This window comes from Octopus bimaculoides, chromosome 11 (genome assembly GCF_046866305.1).
Source record: "Octopus bimaculoides isolate indiv1 chromosome 11, ASM4686630v1, whole genome shotgun sequence".
In the NCBI taxonomy this organism is placed as follows: domain Eukaryota; kingdom Metazoa; phylum Mollusca; class Cephalopoda; order Octopoda; family Octopodidae; genus Octopus; species Octopus bimaculoides.
The window spans coordinates 67957483-67971603 of record NC_142938.1 but is presented as its reverse complement, the minus strand read 5'-3'; the positions used below and the strand labels follow the sequence as shown (position 1 = coordinate 67971603).

The window sequence follows — 14121 nt, the reverse complement described above, 5'->3', positions numbered from 1 at the left end:
CCTCCACCGGAAGTTCATTCCTCTGTCATCCCACCCCCTCCACCGGAAGTTCATTCCTCTGTCATCGCACCCCCTCCACCGGAAGTTCATTCCTCTGCCATCCCACCCCCTCCACCGGAAGTTCATTTCTCTGTCATCCCGCCCCCTCCACCGGAAGTTCATTCCTCTGTCATCCCACCCCCTCCACCGGAAGTTCATTCCTCTGTCATCCCACCCCTCCACCGGAAGTTCATTCCTCTGTCATCCCACCCCCTCCACCGGAAGTTCATTCCTCTGTCATCCCACCCCTCCACCGGAAGTTCATTCCTCTGTCATCCCACCCCCTCCACCGGAAGTTCATTCCTCTGTCATCCCACCCCCTCCACCGGAAGTTCATTCCTCTGTCATCCCGCCCCCTCCACCGGAAGTTCATCCCTTTGTCATCCTGTCAACCTCGGCTGTCTCCCGGAACCCATCTAGTGGCCTTGGCCATCCTCTCCCCTACCTTTGGGTAGCGCATTAAGGTTGAGAAATGTTTGCAGGTTGTAGGTAATGTTTTGCTTATGAATTCTTCCAATTGCAAGTTTTCTTTTCAGGTACACGACACTGCTTTTCCTCTTCCCAGGCTACAGGCCCACACCCCCAACACCCATACTGTTAGGATTGGCACTCTCAACGTCGGCACGCTGAAAGGTAGATCTGGTGAAATTGTTGAGATGCTTGAACGGAGATGCGTAGATATGTGCTGCATCCAGGAAGTAAGATGGAGAGGAGGTTCTGCAAGGTTCCTCACAGGCAAAGAACACAGGTACAAGATTTTCTGGGCAGGGAACACTGACGGGGTCGGGGGCGTAGGAATACTTCTAGCGGAGAAATGGGTGGATAAGGTAATCGAGGTCGTTAGAGTAAGTGACAGAGTACTTAAGATCAGACTAGTGCTTCATCATAGATTAGCTACTGTCATCTCAGCCTATGCACCTCAACCTGGGCTACCAGATGGTCTGAAAGACCAATTCTATGACACCCTCTTGCAAACTACCTCGTCGACGAGTGACAGGGACCTTCTCTTTGTGGCTGGAGACTTCAACGGTCATGTCGGACGTCGTGCTGGGGGCTTCCATGGCATACATGGAGGCTATGGCTTCGGTTCCCGCAACGAGGAGGGAACCAGACTGCTGGAGTTCTGTGATGCAACCAATCTTATAGTCTGCAATACCAACTTCAGGAAACCTGCCAGTCACCTAGTCACCTACCGCTCCGGCAGACACTCTAGCCAAATCGACTACATCCTCGCCAGAAATAGGGAAAGAGGGCGGCTTATAAATGCCAAAACCTACCCTGGCGAAGAATGTACCCCACAACATAGATTAGTAGTTAGCGACTTTGGGATCAAGGCAAAATGGGTGCCCAGAATTAGACAGGCTTGGAGAAGAAGGGTGTGGAAGCTTAAAGACCCTGCAAACGGACAGAGACTTAGAGACAAGTTACTTGAAGCATTTAACGAAATAGAAGGGGATATAGCATCATACAACGTGGAAGACAATTGGAGATTTCTGTGGGACAACCTGTTGAAAGCCACCGACCAGATTTGTGGGTGGTGTAAGGTCCCCTCCCAACCCAGAGTAACGTGGTGGTGGAACAAGGAGGTAGACAGGGCTATTAGACAAAAGAAACAAGCTTGGAAGGACTGGAAGAACGGTGGTAGCAGGGAATTGTACCAATGTGCCAGAAGGGAGGCTAGGCGACAGGTTTATTTAGCCAGAGGGGAAGCAGATAAGGAAAGATTTGCCAATGTTCTGCGCCGTGAGGACCAAAGACTCGAGGTATTTCGGGTTGCAAGACAGTGTAGGAGAGAGAATAGTGATGTTGTAGGAGAGAAATGTGTTCGCATGGATGATGGTACGCTTGCATTAAATGAGGATGCAAAGAAAGAGGTCTGGAGATGCCACTACGATAGATTGCTTAATAAAGAGAATGAATGGGAGAAAGAGAGCCTGCCTTATGTCGACCCAATAGAGGGACCAGCTATCCGAGTTGATAGTACCAGGGTAGATAAAGCAATTAAGAGTATGAAGACCGGGAAAGCCCCCGGCCCATCAGGAATCACTGCAGAGATGCTCAAAATATCTGGCAGTGTTGGCTATAGCCTAGTCACCCGTATTACGAACCAGGTGATACACGAAGGAGTCATACCCTATGACTGGTGTAGCAGCATCATAGTCAACTGCTACAAAGGTAAAGGGGACGCTTTAGATACAAATAATTACAGAGGCATCAAGCTGTTAGATCAGGTTATGAAAGTTACAGAGAGGGTCATAGCCCAACTAATTAGGGAGCGAATCAATTTAGATGAGATGCAGTTTGGGTTCGTGCCAGGTAAAAGCACTACTGATGCCTTATTTCTAGTGAGACAGTTGCAAGAGAAATACCTAGCCAAGGATAAACCTCTGTACCTGGCTTTCGTTGACATGGAGAAAGCCTTTGACAGGGTCCCCCGATCCCTTATCTGGTGGTCAATGAGGAAACTTGGGATAGAAGAATGGCTAGTGAGAGCTGTGCGAGCCATGTACAGAGATGCGGCCAGTAAGGTGAGGGTTGGAAATGAGTACAGCAATGAATTCCGGGTAGAGGTAGGGGTCCACCAAGGTTCCGTCCTCAGCCCCCTATTATTTACCATAGTCCTCCAGGCAATCACAGAGGAGTTCAAGACAGGTTGCCCCTGGGAGCTCCTCTATGCTGATGACCTTGCCCTAATTGCGGAGTCACTATCAGAACTAGAGGAGAAGTTTCAGGTGTGGAAGCAAGGTCTAGAATTGAAGGGCCTTAGAGTCAACCTAGCTAAAACCAAAATCCTAATAAGTAGGAAGGTAGATAAAACACAAACCCCTTCAGGTAGATGGCCCTGCTCAGTATGTAGAAAAGGAGTAGGTAGTAACTCTATAAGATGTACCCGGTGCAAGCTATGGACACATAAGAGGTGCAGCAACATCAAAGGCAGGTTAACTAGCAAGTTAGTTTTTGTTTGTGGCAGATGTTCAGGTGCAATAAAGACTGCAAACAAACAGGAAACAACTTCTATCTCATTCCAGGGTGAAAAACTAGAGGTAGTCGATAGCTTCCGCTATCTGGGCGACCAAGTTAGTAGTGGGGGTGGGTGCGCTGAAAGTGTAGCTGCTAGAATAAGAATAGCCTGGGCAAAGTTTAGAGAGCTCTTACCCCTGCTGGCGACAAAGGGACTCTCACTCAGAGTAAAAGGCAGACTGTATGACGCATGCGTACGAACAACCATGCTACATGGCAGTGAAACATGGGCTGTAACTGCTGAGGACATACGTAAGCTCGCAAGGAATGAAGCCAGTATGCTCCGTTGGATGTGTAATGTCAATGTGAATACCCGTCAGAGTGTAAGTATCTTGAGAGAAAAGCTGAACATTAGAAGCATCAGTTGTGGCGTGCAAGAGAGACGATTGCGCTGGTATGGACATGTGGTGAGAATGGAGGAGGATAGCTGCGTGAAAAAGTGCCACACCCTAACAGTTGAGGGAACCCGTGGAAGAGGTAGGCCCAGGAAGACCTGGGCTGAGGTGGTGAGGCAAGACCTTCGTACATTGGGCCTCACCGAGGCGATGACTACGGACCGAGACCTTTGGAAATGGGCTGTGCGTGAGAAGACCCGGCAAGCCAAGTAAGATCGTTGCCAGTGCCCCTGGACTGGTTCTTGTGCGGGTGGCACATGAGATGCACCATTTTGAGCGTGGCCGTTGCCAGTACCGCCTGACTGGCTCCTGTAGGATTTTCGAGCGAGATCGTTGCCAGTGCCCCTGGACTGGCTTGTGCGGGTGGCACATAAAAGACACCATTTCGAGCGTGGCCGTTTTCGTGCGGGTGACACGTAAAAGCACCCACTACACTCTCTGAGTGGTTGGCGTTAGGAAGGGCATCCAGCTGTAGAAACTCTGCCAAATCAGACTGGAGCCTGGTGTTGCCATCCGGTTTCACCAGTCCTCAGTCAAATCGTCCAACCCATGCTAGCATGGAAAGCGGACGTTAAACGATGATGATGATGATGAACTACGGAAAACAATTAAATTGTACTGAAATGTATTTTATAAAATTATTTTAGCATTTTCTACCTTGACTTTTATTCCATATATATCAACTCGTGTGTTCCTTTTCAACCTTCTACATATATATATACATATATTGTCTCTCTATATATATTAAACCACAGTTTTACCTTTAAATTACCTACTACCGTATACCTTATAACAAAGACCATACATACTGAGGTAATATACCAGGAGTGCCTACGGCTACATCTATCCCTTAGATGGTTGCATAATATTTAACTTATATCTTATACAATATATAAATACATATATATTTATTTATTTATTTAATTTTGCTGTTCTCTTTCAGTGGCCATTGTTCCGTTTGGGGGAACTGGAATACTTTGACGCCCTCCTCACACGTCTCTACAAACAAGAACTCCAGAACATTGTCATGCAGTATGAAAACCATCGGACTAATTTGCTCCGTGAAGTAGAGAAACGAAAAGTCGAGAAGGAAAACATGGAACGAGCTCTTTTACAGAAGCGAGAAACAAACATTTGAATGAAGCAAGCTGAACAAAGAACGTTCTTGAACAGTAACATGTTTGTGATTAGTATCCAATACCTGTCCTAATCTACTGCAATAATAATAATGCTATACTTCTCTTAATTAACATTTAAAAGTTGTACATTCTATGACCCCATTCATAATTTATTTGATATAAACAAAACAAAACAAAATGAACTTAACAAATTTGTTGCCCCACCTTCTTATTCAGACATGGACTTTTTTTCCATGGGGTTTTATTACAATGGTATGGTCCTTTTTATTATTTTGTGTGTGTGTACGAGTCTGCATTACAAGGCCATTATAAAATACTAAGATAATGCCTTAAGTTTGAGAAGAGCAGCATCTGTAGTGATTTAAGTTGGTTAATGTGATACAACCAATGAAATCTCACAGCAAATTGGTAAAACTACTCTTCAGTGTGTATACACACACACACACACACACACACACACACACACACATGCATATATATGTATATATAGCATATATGTGTTTGTATTTTATATATTTTATATGTGTGTGTATATATGATATAACAATTTTAAAATATATTGTATATTATATGTATATATATATATATATGTATATATATATGTATATATATAATATGATTAATTTGAGATATATTCTATATATGTATGTATATATCTATATATATATATATATATATATGCATGTGATATACAGTGGAACCTCAGTTTACAAATTTCATTCATTCTTGAAGGCTTTTCATCACCCAAGATGTTCATAAACCGAAACTATTTTTCCCATATGAAATTCAAGAGAAGGCACAGCAAATTCTATCAGGGATGTGCTCTGAGCAAAAGCTAGACAGTAACTGACATTTTCCCACTGATGTTCCTAGCTTGTTTGCCAACCATTGTTGATGGTTTGTGTGTTCATTACTTGAAAAACACAGTTTGTCATCCAAAGTGTTTTATGTTCGAAAAATTGTTTGTAAACCAGTTTGTTTGTGATGAGAGGCACACGTAAACCAAGGTTCCACTGTAATTACATATATATATATATATATATATATATATATATATATATATATATATATATATATGTATGTATATATTTACACATACACACACACACATACATACTTTCATACTTATAGAGACCAAAGAAATTTCTTTCTTCTTGCTCTTAAACGAGAGAAGACCACCAGAATAGACACATACTGTGTGTTGAGAATTCTACAGAGAAATGATTCAGCATGTAGATGGGTTGGATGTCAGTATGAACTTATTGGTTATGCTGGTGTTGAAATGTGATAATATTATGCTGAATAACTGTGATAGCATTACATTAGAACAGCTACAGGACTGTTACAAGATGTCTGTTTCCTGGCATGCTTTTGTCGCTGAAGTTATAAGATGGAATAAGTGGGGTTTTTTTTTTTTACAATGTACTGATCAGCATTGTGGTTGCAATGATAGCTGTCTTGTATGTACTGGTCAGCATAGTAGCTTACTTGTATTTGTTGAACCAATGAAGGAGCCTCTATGTGATCACTCAGTATGCTAGAAATAACAGCTAGATTTTATGCAAATCACACTTACTGTCTTAAAAATATGATGAGATTGTGACAACTGGAATAATGGAGGAGGCTCTATGTGGTCACTTAACATGCTAGAAATAGCAGCTAGATTTCATGCAAATCACACTGTCTTAACAATATGATGGGATTGTGACAACTGGAATAATGGAGGAGCCTCTATGTGGTCACTCAATTTGTAAGAAATAGCAGCTAGGTTTCATGCAAATCACACTGTCTTAACAATATGATGGGATTGTCACAGCTGGAATAATGAAGGAGCCTCTATGTGGTCACTCAATATACAAGAAATAGCAGCTAAATTTCATGCAAATCGCATCTTACTGTCTTAAAAATACAACGGGATTGTTGTCACAACTGGGAGGCCTTTGATCATAGGCTTGTGCAGTTAGATCTGACATGACATAGGGAAAACAACAAGTATTAGTTACCTGGTGTACTTTCTTGGTGCTGTTTTGACTGTATGCTAACTATCTACTTTATACTGACCAGTATTGTAACTTCAGTGTTACAATGTGAGTTATTAAGTATATACATATTAGCATAGTGAGTTACTAACACTGATGTATACCTTATATAGACTGATCAGTGTTATGACAAAATAGTGTCACTAATATATATATATATATATATATATATATATATATATATATATATATATACATAACAAAATTTTGATATAGAGTTACCTAAGGTTTTACACCCACAAAGCAAAGCCTTGTGGATAGCTCATCAGACTCAATATAAACTCTAATAATTACTGCTCTATATTTTAGAGTGTGCTTCTTTCTGATATATGTTTTTTTTATTAACTACCATATTTTAATGTGTATAAGGAATCTCCTAATTTTTGGAGTTTAAAATTTGGAAAAAAGGTTTTGTAAGGCATTATAATACTATCCATGAATAAGAAACTCCCATATTTTTTAACCTAATTTTTGACAAAAAAGGGTTCCTTATACATTAAAATATGGTGTGTGTGTATGTATGTACATATATATATATATATATATATATATATATATATATATATATATATGTTACAGCAATGTATCAGACTAATGTTATCTATTTACTTTGAGTTTGTCATTATGCCATTGTACCACTGTTGGTAATCTCCAATGTACTTCCCAAAATGCTATTTATGTTACTATTGGCAATCTCCTATGTATTGGTCAAAATACCATTACCCTAGTGTTGACAATTTCCTATGTACTGGTCAAAATACTATTACACCCGTGTTGGCGTCTCCTTATATACTGGTCAAAATGCCATTACACTAGCGTTGGCAATCTCCTATGTACTTACTAAACTTGTGGTACCCTAGCCTTGAGAAAAATGAGCTACATCTGTACTTAAGTGACACATTTTCTCAATAAATTATTGTGCCTTCAACTGGAGCAGCATCATTGACTCTATTCAGCCATTAGTTGCTATTTTGATTGTTCTAAGCAACCAAGAAACCTTGCCAATTTGAAACCTTAGAAAAATGTGTGTATATATATATATATATATATATATATATATATACACCTATGTGTGTGTGTGTATGTATATATAATCATGAAATAACCCGAGTATTGAATGAATGCCTTCTTTTGTTAATACTATTTTTGTTGAAAAATAATTGAGAGACATCATTTAATGAAGAAATGTACATAAAGTGTGTTAGAATGTGTGCAATTAAACAAAATTTTCTTTAAAATATTCGTTACCTTTTTATTCTTTTTTATATGTGTTAATGATTTAAATGTGTTTTTCTGTCACCGATGAAAGATACATAAGAAGCCTGATGCAGTAGTGAAGTGAGCCAACAAAGGGGCTTATATGGTTGTTTGACTTGCTAGAAATAGCAATCAAACATCCATCAAATTATAGCATATCATTTTGGAAAAGAAGAACATACTAGAATAACAGTGGTGAACCAAAGACAGAAGAAGGTCAGTTTGTCAGAAAAAGCAAAAGAAAATCACTACATCAGATCTAAAAGGCTCTTAAACAAACTGAAAAATCCAGCAGAAGATTTGATTTGGTTTTTCTCGAAAGAGAAAAACTTCAACCAAGATCAAAATGTTAACAGAAGAAATGACAGATAGTTATGAGCAGACCCTTCTGAAGTTCCAGGTGTTATGCATACAAAATTTCCTGCAACTGTCATGGTTTTGGGGGTTCTCAGCAATGAAGAACATGTGATGCCTCCTTACATCTTTCCACAAGGCCTTAGAGTTAACTCTGCCACCTACATTGAGATCCTGGAACCAGTTGCTAAGCCCTGGATAGACAGAATATGCAATGGAAGACCGTATGTGTTTCAGTAAGACTTTTCACTATCACACATGGCTCTAGTAACACAGGAATGGATGGCTGAAAATTTTCATGATCACATAACCCCTGGCTTTATTGAATAACATAGAAAAGAAGGTTTATTTTTATCCTCATAGCATTTTTTGATAAATAAAGTTATTTGTTATATATCTGTTTTTTTATAAACATAAATCTGTCCGCAAATATCTTACGCACCCTGTATGTGTGTGTGTGTGTATATATATATATATATATATATATATATGTATATATATAATATTTCACTAAGCCGTTGTTAGACTGGTGTAGCACTCAATATGCACATGCTTCAGAATGAAATGTAGGTCGACTACAGAGTGGTAATAAGAAGATGAAATGACAAAGGAATAAACAGTTATTTTATGAACTCCATTAGCTTACAGCTGTTTCTGCTATAAGATGCAGTGGACTCATAGTTGAGTACCTGAGCAACACCTTATAGCTTCATCAGAGCCTCAAATATGAAGTGCCTTCATAGGCTTCTACACAGTTTCTTATTTCTTTACTGCCCACAAGGGGCTAAACATAGAGGGGACAAACAAGGACAGACAAAGTGATTAAGTCGATTAGATCGACCCCAGTGCGCAACTGGTACTTAATTTATCGACCCCGAAAGGATGAAAGGCAAAGTCGACCTTGGCGGAATTTGAACTCAGAACGTAATGGCAGACGAAATACCGCTAAGCATTTCGCCCGGCGTGCTAACCACTCTGCCAGCTCACCACCTTCTACACAGCTTCTACACAATTTCTGTCTATCAAATTCACTCACAAGACATTGGTCGGTCTTGGGTGTTGCACAATGGAACTGAACCCAAAATCACAGAGTTGCAAACCAAGCTTCTTAACCATACACCCATTCCTGCCCCTATATTGTATTAGTTTCCTATCTACACTTGTTCTTGGCTGGCGGTGTCATTGAATCAAAACCTCTTCTACTCTTCCGCTCGAACTAACACATGCCAGCTGCTTCTTGACATTTGATTTAGTTTTCATTGAATAATTAAAAAGGTTGGATATTTGTTGTTGTTGTTGTTTATTTTTGTTGTCTGCAGTTCTGAAGTCATTGTAGCAACACTTGTTATCTTGTGTTGCCATTTCAGTGAACCGCTTTACATCACGTACTCAAAGACTTGTATGAGGACAGCAGTGATGTATATAAAGCATAAGGAATGACTGTCAGCTGTCTAGGCTCTGATCTCACAGTATAATTCTGCTTATATTTAATATGGGTAAGGCATTTGTTGTATGCATAGTACTGCACTTCTCTTCTGTTTTCAGTTAGAAAATTTCTAATGTTGGAGCAAGCATGGCTGCAGGGGTAAGAAGCTTGCTTCCCACCCTCATGGTTCCAAGTTCAGTCCCACTGCATGGCACCTTGGGAAAGTGCCTTCTTCTGTAGCCCCAGACCTATGAAAGCCTTGTGAGTGGATTTGGGGGGGGGGGGGGTAAGAAGTTTGCTTCCAAACCACATGGCTTGGGGTTCAGTCCTACTGTGTGGCATCTTGGGGAAAGTGCCTTCTATTGTAGCCTTGGGCCGACCAAAGCTTTGTGATTGGATATGGTGGAAGGAAACATAAAGAAGCCCATCATTGTATGTATGTATATATATGTCTTTGTGTCTGTCCGCCATGACTATTTGACAACTAGTGTTGGTGTGTTTAGATCCCCCATAACTTAGCAGTTTGGCAAATGAGACTGATAGAATAAGTACCAGTCTTTAAAAATGTTCTGACTATTCTGCCAAACCACCAAATAGCAATAACTATTTCTAGTATAGACACAAAAACAGAAATTTGAATTTTGGTAGGGATAAAGTTGATTACATCAACACCAGTATTTGACTGATACTTTATTTATCTACCCCAGCGGGATGAAAAGCAAAGTCATCTTCTCCTAAATTTTTAAACTCAGAATGTAAAGTGCTGAGAAAAATTCATTCAGACATCATCATCATCATTTAGTATCCATTTTCCATGTTGTCATGTGTTGAACAGTTTGACAGGAGCTAGCATGGCCAGGAGCTACACTAGGTTCTGTTTTGGCATGGCTTCTACAGCTGGATGCCCTTCCTAAGGCCAACCGCTGTACAGGGTGTACTGGGTGTGTTTTGCATGGCACCATCACCAATTCTGCGAATTGTTACTGATTTAGACACAAGGCCAGCAATTTTGAGGGTAGGAGGTGGGTTAAGTCAATACCATCAACACCAGTAGATAACTGGTTCTTTATTTTATTGACGTCGGGGAAACTCACTGAATACAAGTCTACAGATCTGGAAAGGAAATGGTATTATCTATTGAATTGGTTTTGGAAACGGATAACGGCTGGCAACAGAATGGGCTTCCAGTCATGGAAATCCGCTTCAGCAAATTCCGTCTGACCCATGCAAGCATGGAAAAGTGGAGATTAAACAGTGGTTTAACAAATCCAGAGATAATAATCAAAGTCAATCCCCAAGCTGGATTTGAACTCAGAACAAATGGGGGAAAGGCCGTTATTATATACCATCAACATAGCACTTTACAGTCTCTGCTACAGCAATCACTTCAACTTCTGAGACGTTAATATAATATAAACAAGGCAAAAAAAAATATATCTGCAACTAGTTTGAGTCCAACACACAAACGTTAACCAGAGCAAATGATTGAAGCACCAGCTATATATATATATATATATATACAAAGCAAAACGAAAAGAAAAAGAAAGAAAAACAAAAATGCACACAAATGGAATGTGAAAGCTGCAGATATATAAATACAAACGGTTTTCATAGAATCTATCTTTGTAGTTTTCTTCTACTTGATGCAATCACGTCGGCCGAGATTCCTGTATCGTCTTTCATGTTCTTTCTATTGTTCTCAGTTGAAGACGGTTCTTGTACACGCTCTTAGTTTCTGTCTGTGTTTGTTCTTGGCTGGCAGTGTCGTTCAATCAAACCTCTTCCACTCTTCTTTCAAACTTAACATATAAACAGCTGTTTCTTGACATTTGATTTGGCTTCCACTGAATAATTAAAAACCGTTGGGCTGTGTTTTTTGTGAAGTCGTTGTAGCCATTCAGAAGTCTTGGGTGGCTATTTCGGCGAATCACCTTACATCACATGTACATACGCGCACACACATTTTACGCGTGTGTGTGTGTGTGTGTGAAGGCGCGTGGCTTAATGGTGAGGGTAGTCGGCTTACGATCATAAGATTGCGAGTTCGTTTCCCGGTGGCGCGACGTGTCCTTGAGCAAGACACTTTATTTTACGTTGCTCCAGTCTACTCGGCTGGCAAAAATGAGTTGCACCTGTAATTCAAGGGGCCAGTCTTGTTGCATTCTGTATCACACTGAATCTCCCTGCGAACTACGTTAAGGGTACGTGTATCTGTGGAGTGCTCAGCCACTTGCACGTTAATTTCACGAGCAGGTTCCGTTGATCGGATCAACTGGAACCCTCGACGTCGTAACCGACGGAGTGACAGTCTCTCCCTCTCTCTAATTGATGTATATATATATATATATATAGATATATATATATATATATACATACATGCATATATACATGTATACACACACACGGTGCCTGTAAATATATGTGTATATATAAATGTATGCGATTAGATTATGTATATTATTATTAATACGTGTCCGTGTGTGCACGCGATTTAGGACAGGGACACATGTACACGCTCACACACACACACACGCTCACACACACACACACACACACACACACATACAATTATTGTGTATATATTTTGTCTGATTATAATAAAAACATCTGGTTTAGTAACTATTATGAGTTCAAACCTCACCGCCATATCTTTTGCTATGCAGTTTCATGGTTCCACCGTTTACCAAGAATTTTCCAGGAAATCGTTTCCCCATTCATTTTTCATTTATGTACCATTCAAATTTTTCCCATTAAACAAGCTTTATGCAAAGAGATTTTTGCGTTGGAAGTAATCATATAAACGCAATAAATTTTCATCGAATTGTATTTTCGATGAAACCCAATATTTCGTTATTTAATCTTGAGCAAATGTAAAGTGAACAGGTTTATCGAACTGCTGTCAATCAAAGTATATTTATATGATTGAACGAATTCCGTAGATAAAACTGCAGCAATCTTTTGACAGTGTAACTTAAGTGCATTTTACACGAGGCATTTGCTCGTTTATCGATAATGTGGTGATCGAAAGCATTTTGTCAATTTTTCTTCACTAGAACTGTGAGAATTCCAGAAAACACGAAAAATAAAATCTATGTGAAATATGTAATAATCATTAAAGAAAAAGAACTTTATATTTTTAGCGCAGATTTATTTTTAAAAAATGAACTATTTTACAATTTAGACTCAGCTGATATCAAAGATGTGCGTTTGGAAATAAAAGATGTAGAGGAGGTGGCGAGGGCAGAGAATACAAACGAGTCATTGCCTCTAAAACTGTTACCTGTCTTTATGTGCAATGATAAATGCGACGTTATTTAATGAAAAAGGTAATGAAAAAGTAATTAAGAAGACATACCGTATTTGATGACCTATAAAACACCCATTAAAAAATGTCTCAAAAATATACCCTGGCTTTTAATATGGGAAAGTTTTGTTCCCTGATGCTAACTCCAATAGGTTAATTTTAATCCAGACTGTCTCGTCTACCTAGCGTTGTTCAATAATAATAATAATAATAATAATAATAATAATATTTCAAAGGACTTGTGCTTTGGAGTATTGTCTTGATGCAACAAAACCCCTTTCGTCAGTTTTCCTCGGTGTTTGGTCTTGATAGCATTTCGTAGCTACCTCAGCAAGTTGGCATAGTACCCTCCATTGATAGTGCGACCTTTTTGAAGATAGTCAATAAGCGCAATGCCTTTTGCATCCCCAAAAACTAAAGCCATCATCTTCCCTGAGGAGGATGTTTCCACTGCATGGATTATCTCTTTGTCTCTGGCTCAAAGAGATTAACTGAACACTCATCTTGGCTTAGGAAATTTTCAAGGGAACCAGCTGGATTTGCCTGAAAACAATGTCAGATTTTCCCGTGATGTGATCAGCCTGGTGCGCTTTTGATCAGGTGTCAGAAGACGTGGCACCCACCAAGCAAAACCCTTCGCCATGCCAAGCTGCTTGTGCAGAATATTCTCAACTCTCTCAGGAATCTACCAATGGCATTGGTTATTTGATTTATAGTCAATCGGCTGTCATCCATCACCATGTGGTGAACACGATCAATGTTTGCTTTGGTAGTGAGAGTTGTAGAACGTCCAGACGTTGGGTCATCGTCAAGACTGATCCTTCCCCTCCTAAATTCATCTGCCCACTTTTGCATTGTTGATAAAGCTGGAGCGTTATCCCTTAACGTAGCAACCGTATTAGTATGAATGTCTATGGGTGCTAAACCCTTTTTTTGAAAGTACTTTATAACACCACAATACCAAATTCTGTCTATTTTCAAGAGAAGTCGCAACTAGTTACTTTTGGAGCCTTCTTTGAATAGTCACACGTCAGTTTACCAGAAAAGAAACAATGCAGAAAAGTTGAAATTAATGCATGCAAAATTTCACAGCTCCAGCATCATTCCTTCATAATCAGCCGATGAACTTTTCAGCCCTCCCTCGTAT

General features: G+C 39.8%; 1 protein-coding gene across 1 annotated transcript in view; it reads left to right on the top strand.

The window, feature by feature from the left end:
- LOC106870964 (uncharacterized) overlaps positions 1-7871 on the top strand; it is a 46396-nt gene extending 38525 nt beyond the window's left edge. The window contains exon 7 of the mRNA XM_014917209.3: positions 4399-7871. Within this exon, the coding sequence (XP_014772695.1) occupies positions 4399-4593 (195 nt within the window). The 3' untranslated portion in view covers positions 4594-7871. The remainder of the gene's footprint in view (positions 1-4398) is intronic.
- The last annotated feature ends 6250 nt before the right edge of the window (positions 7872-14121 follow it).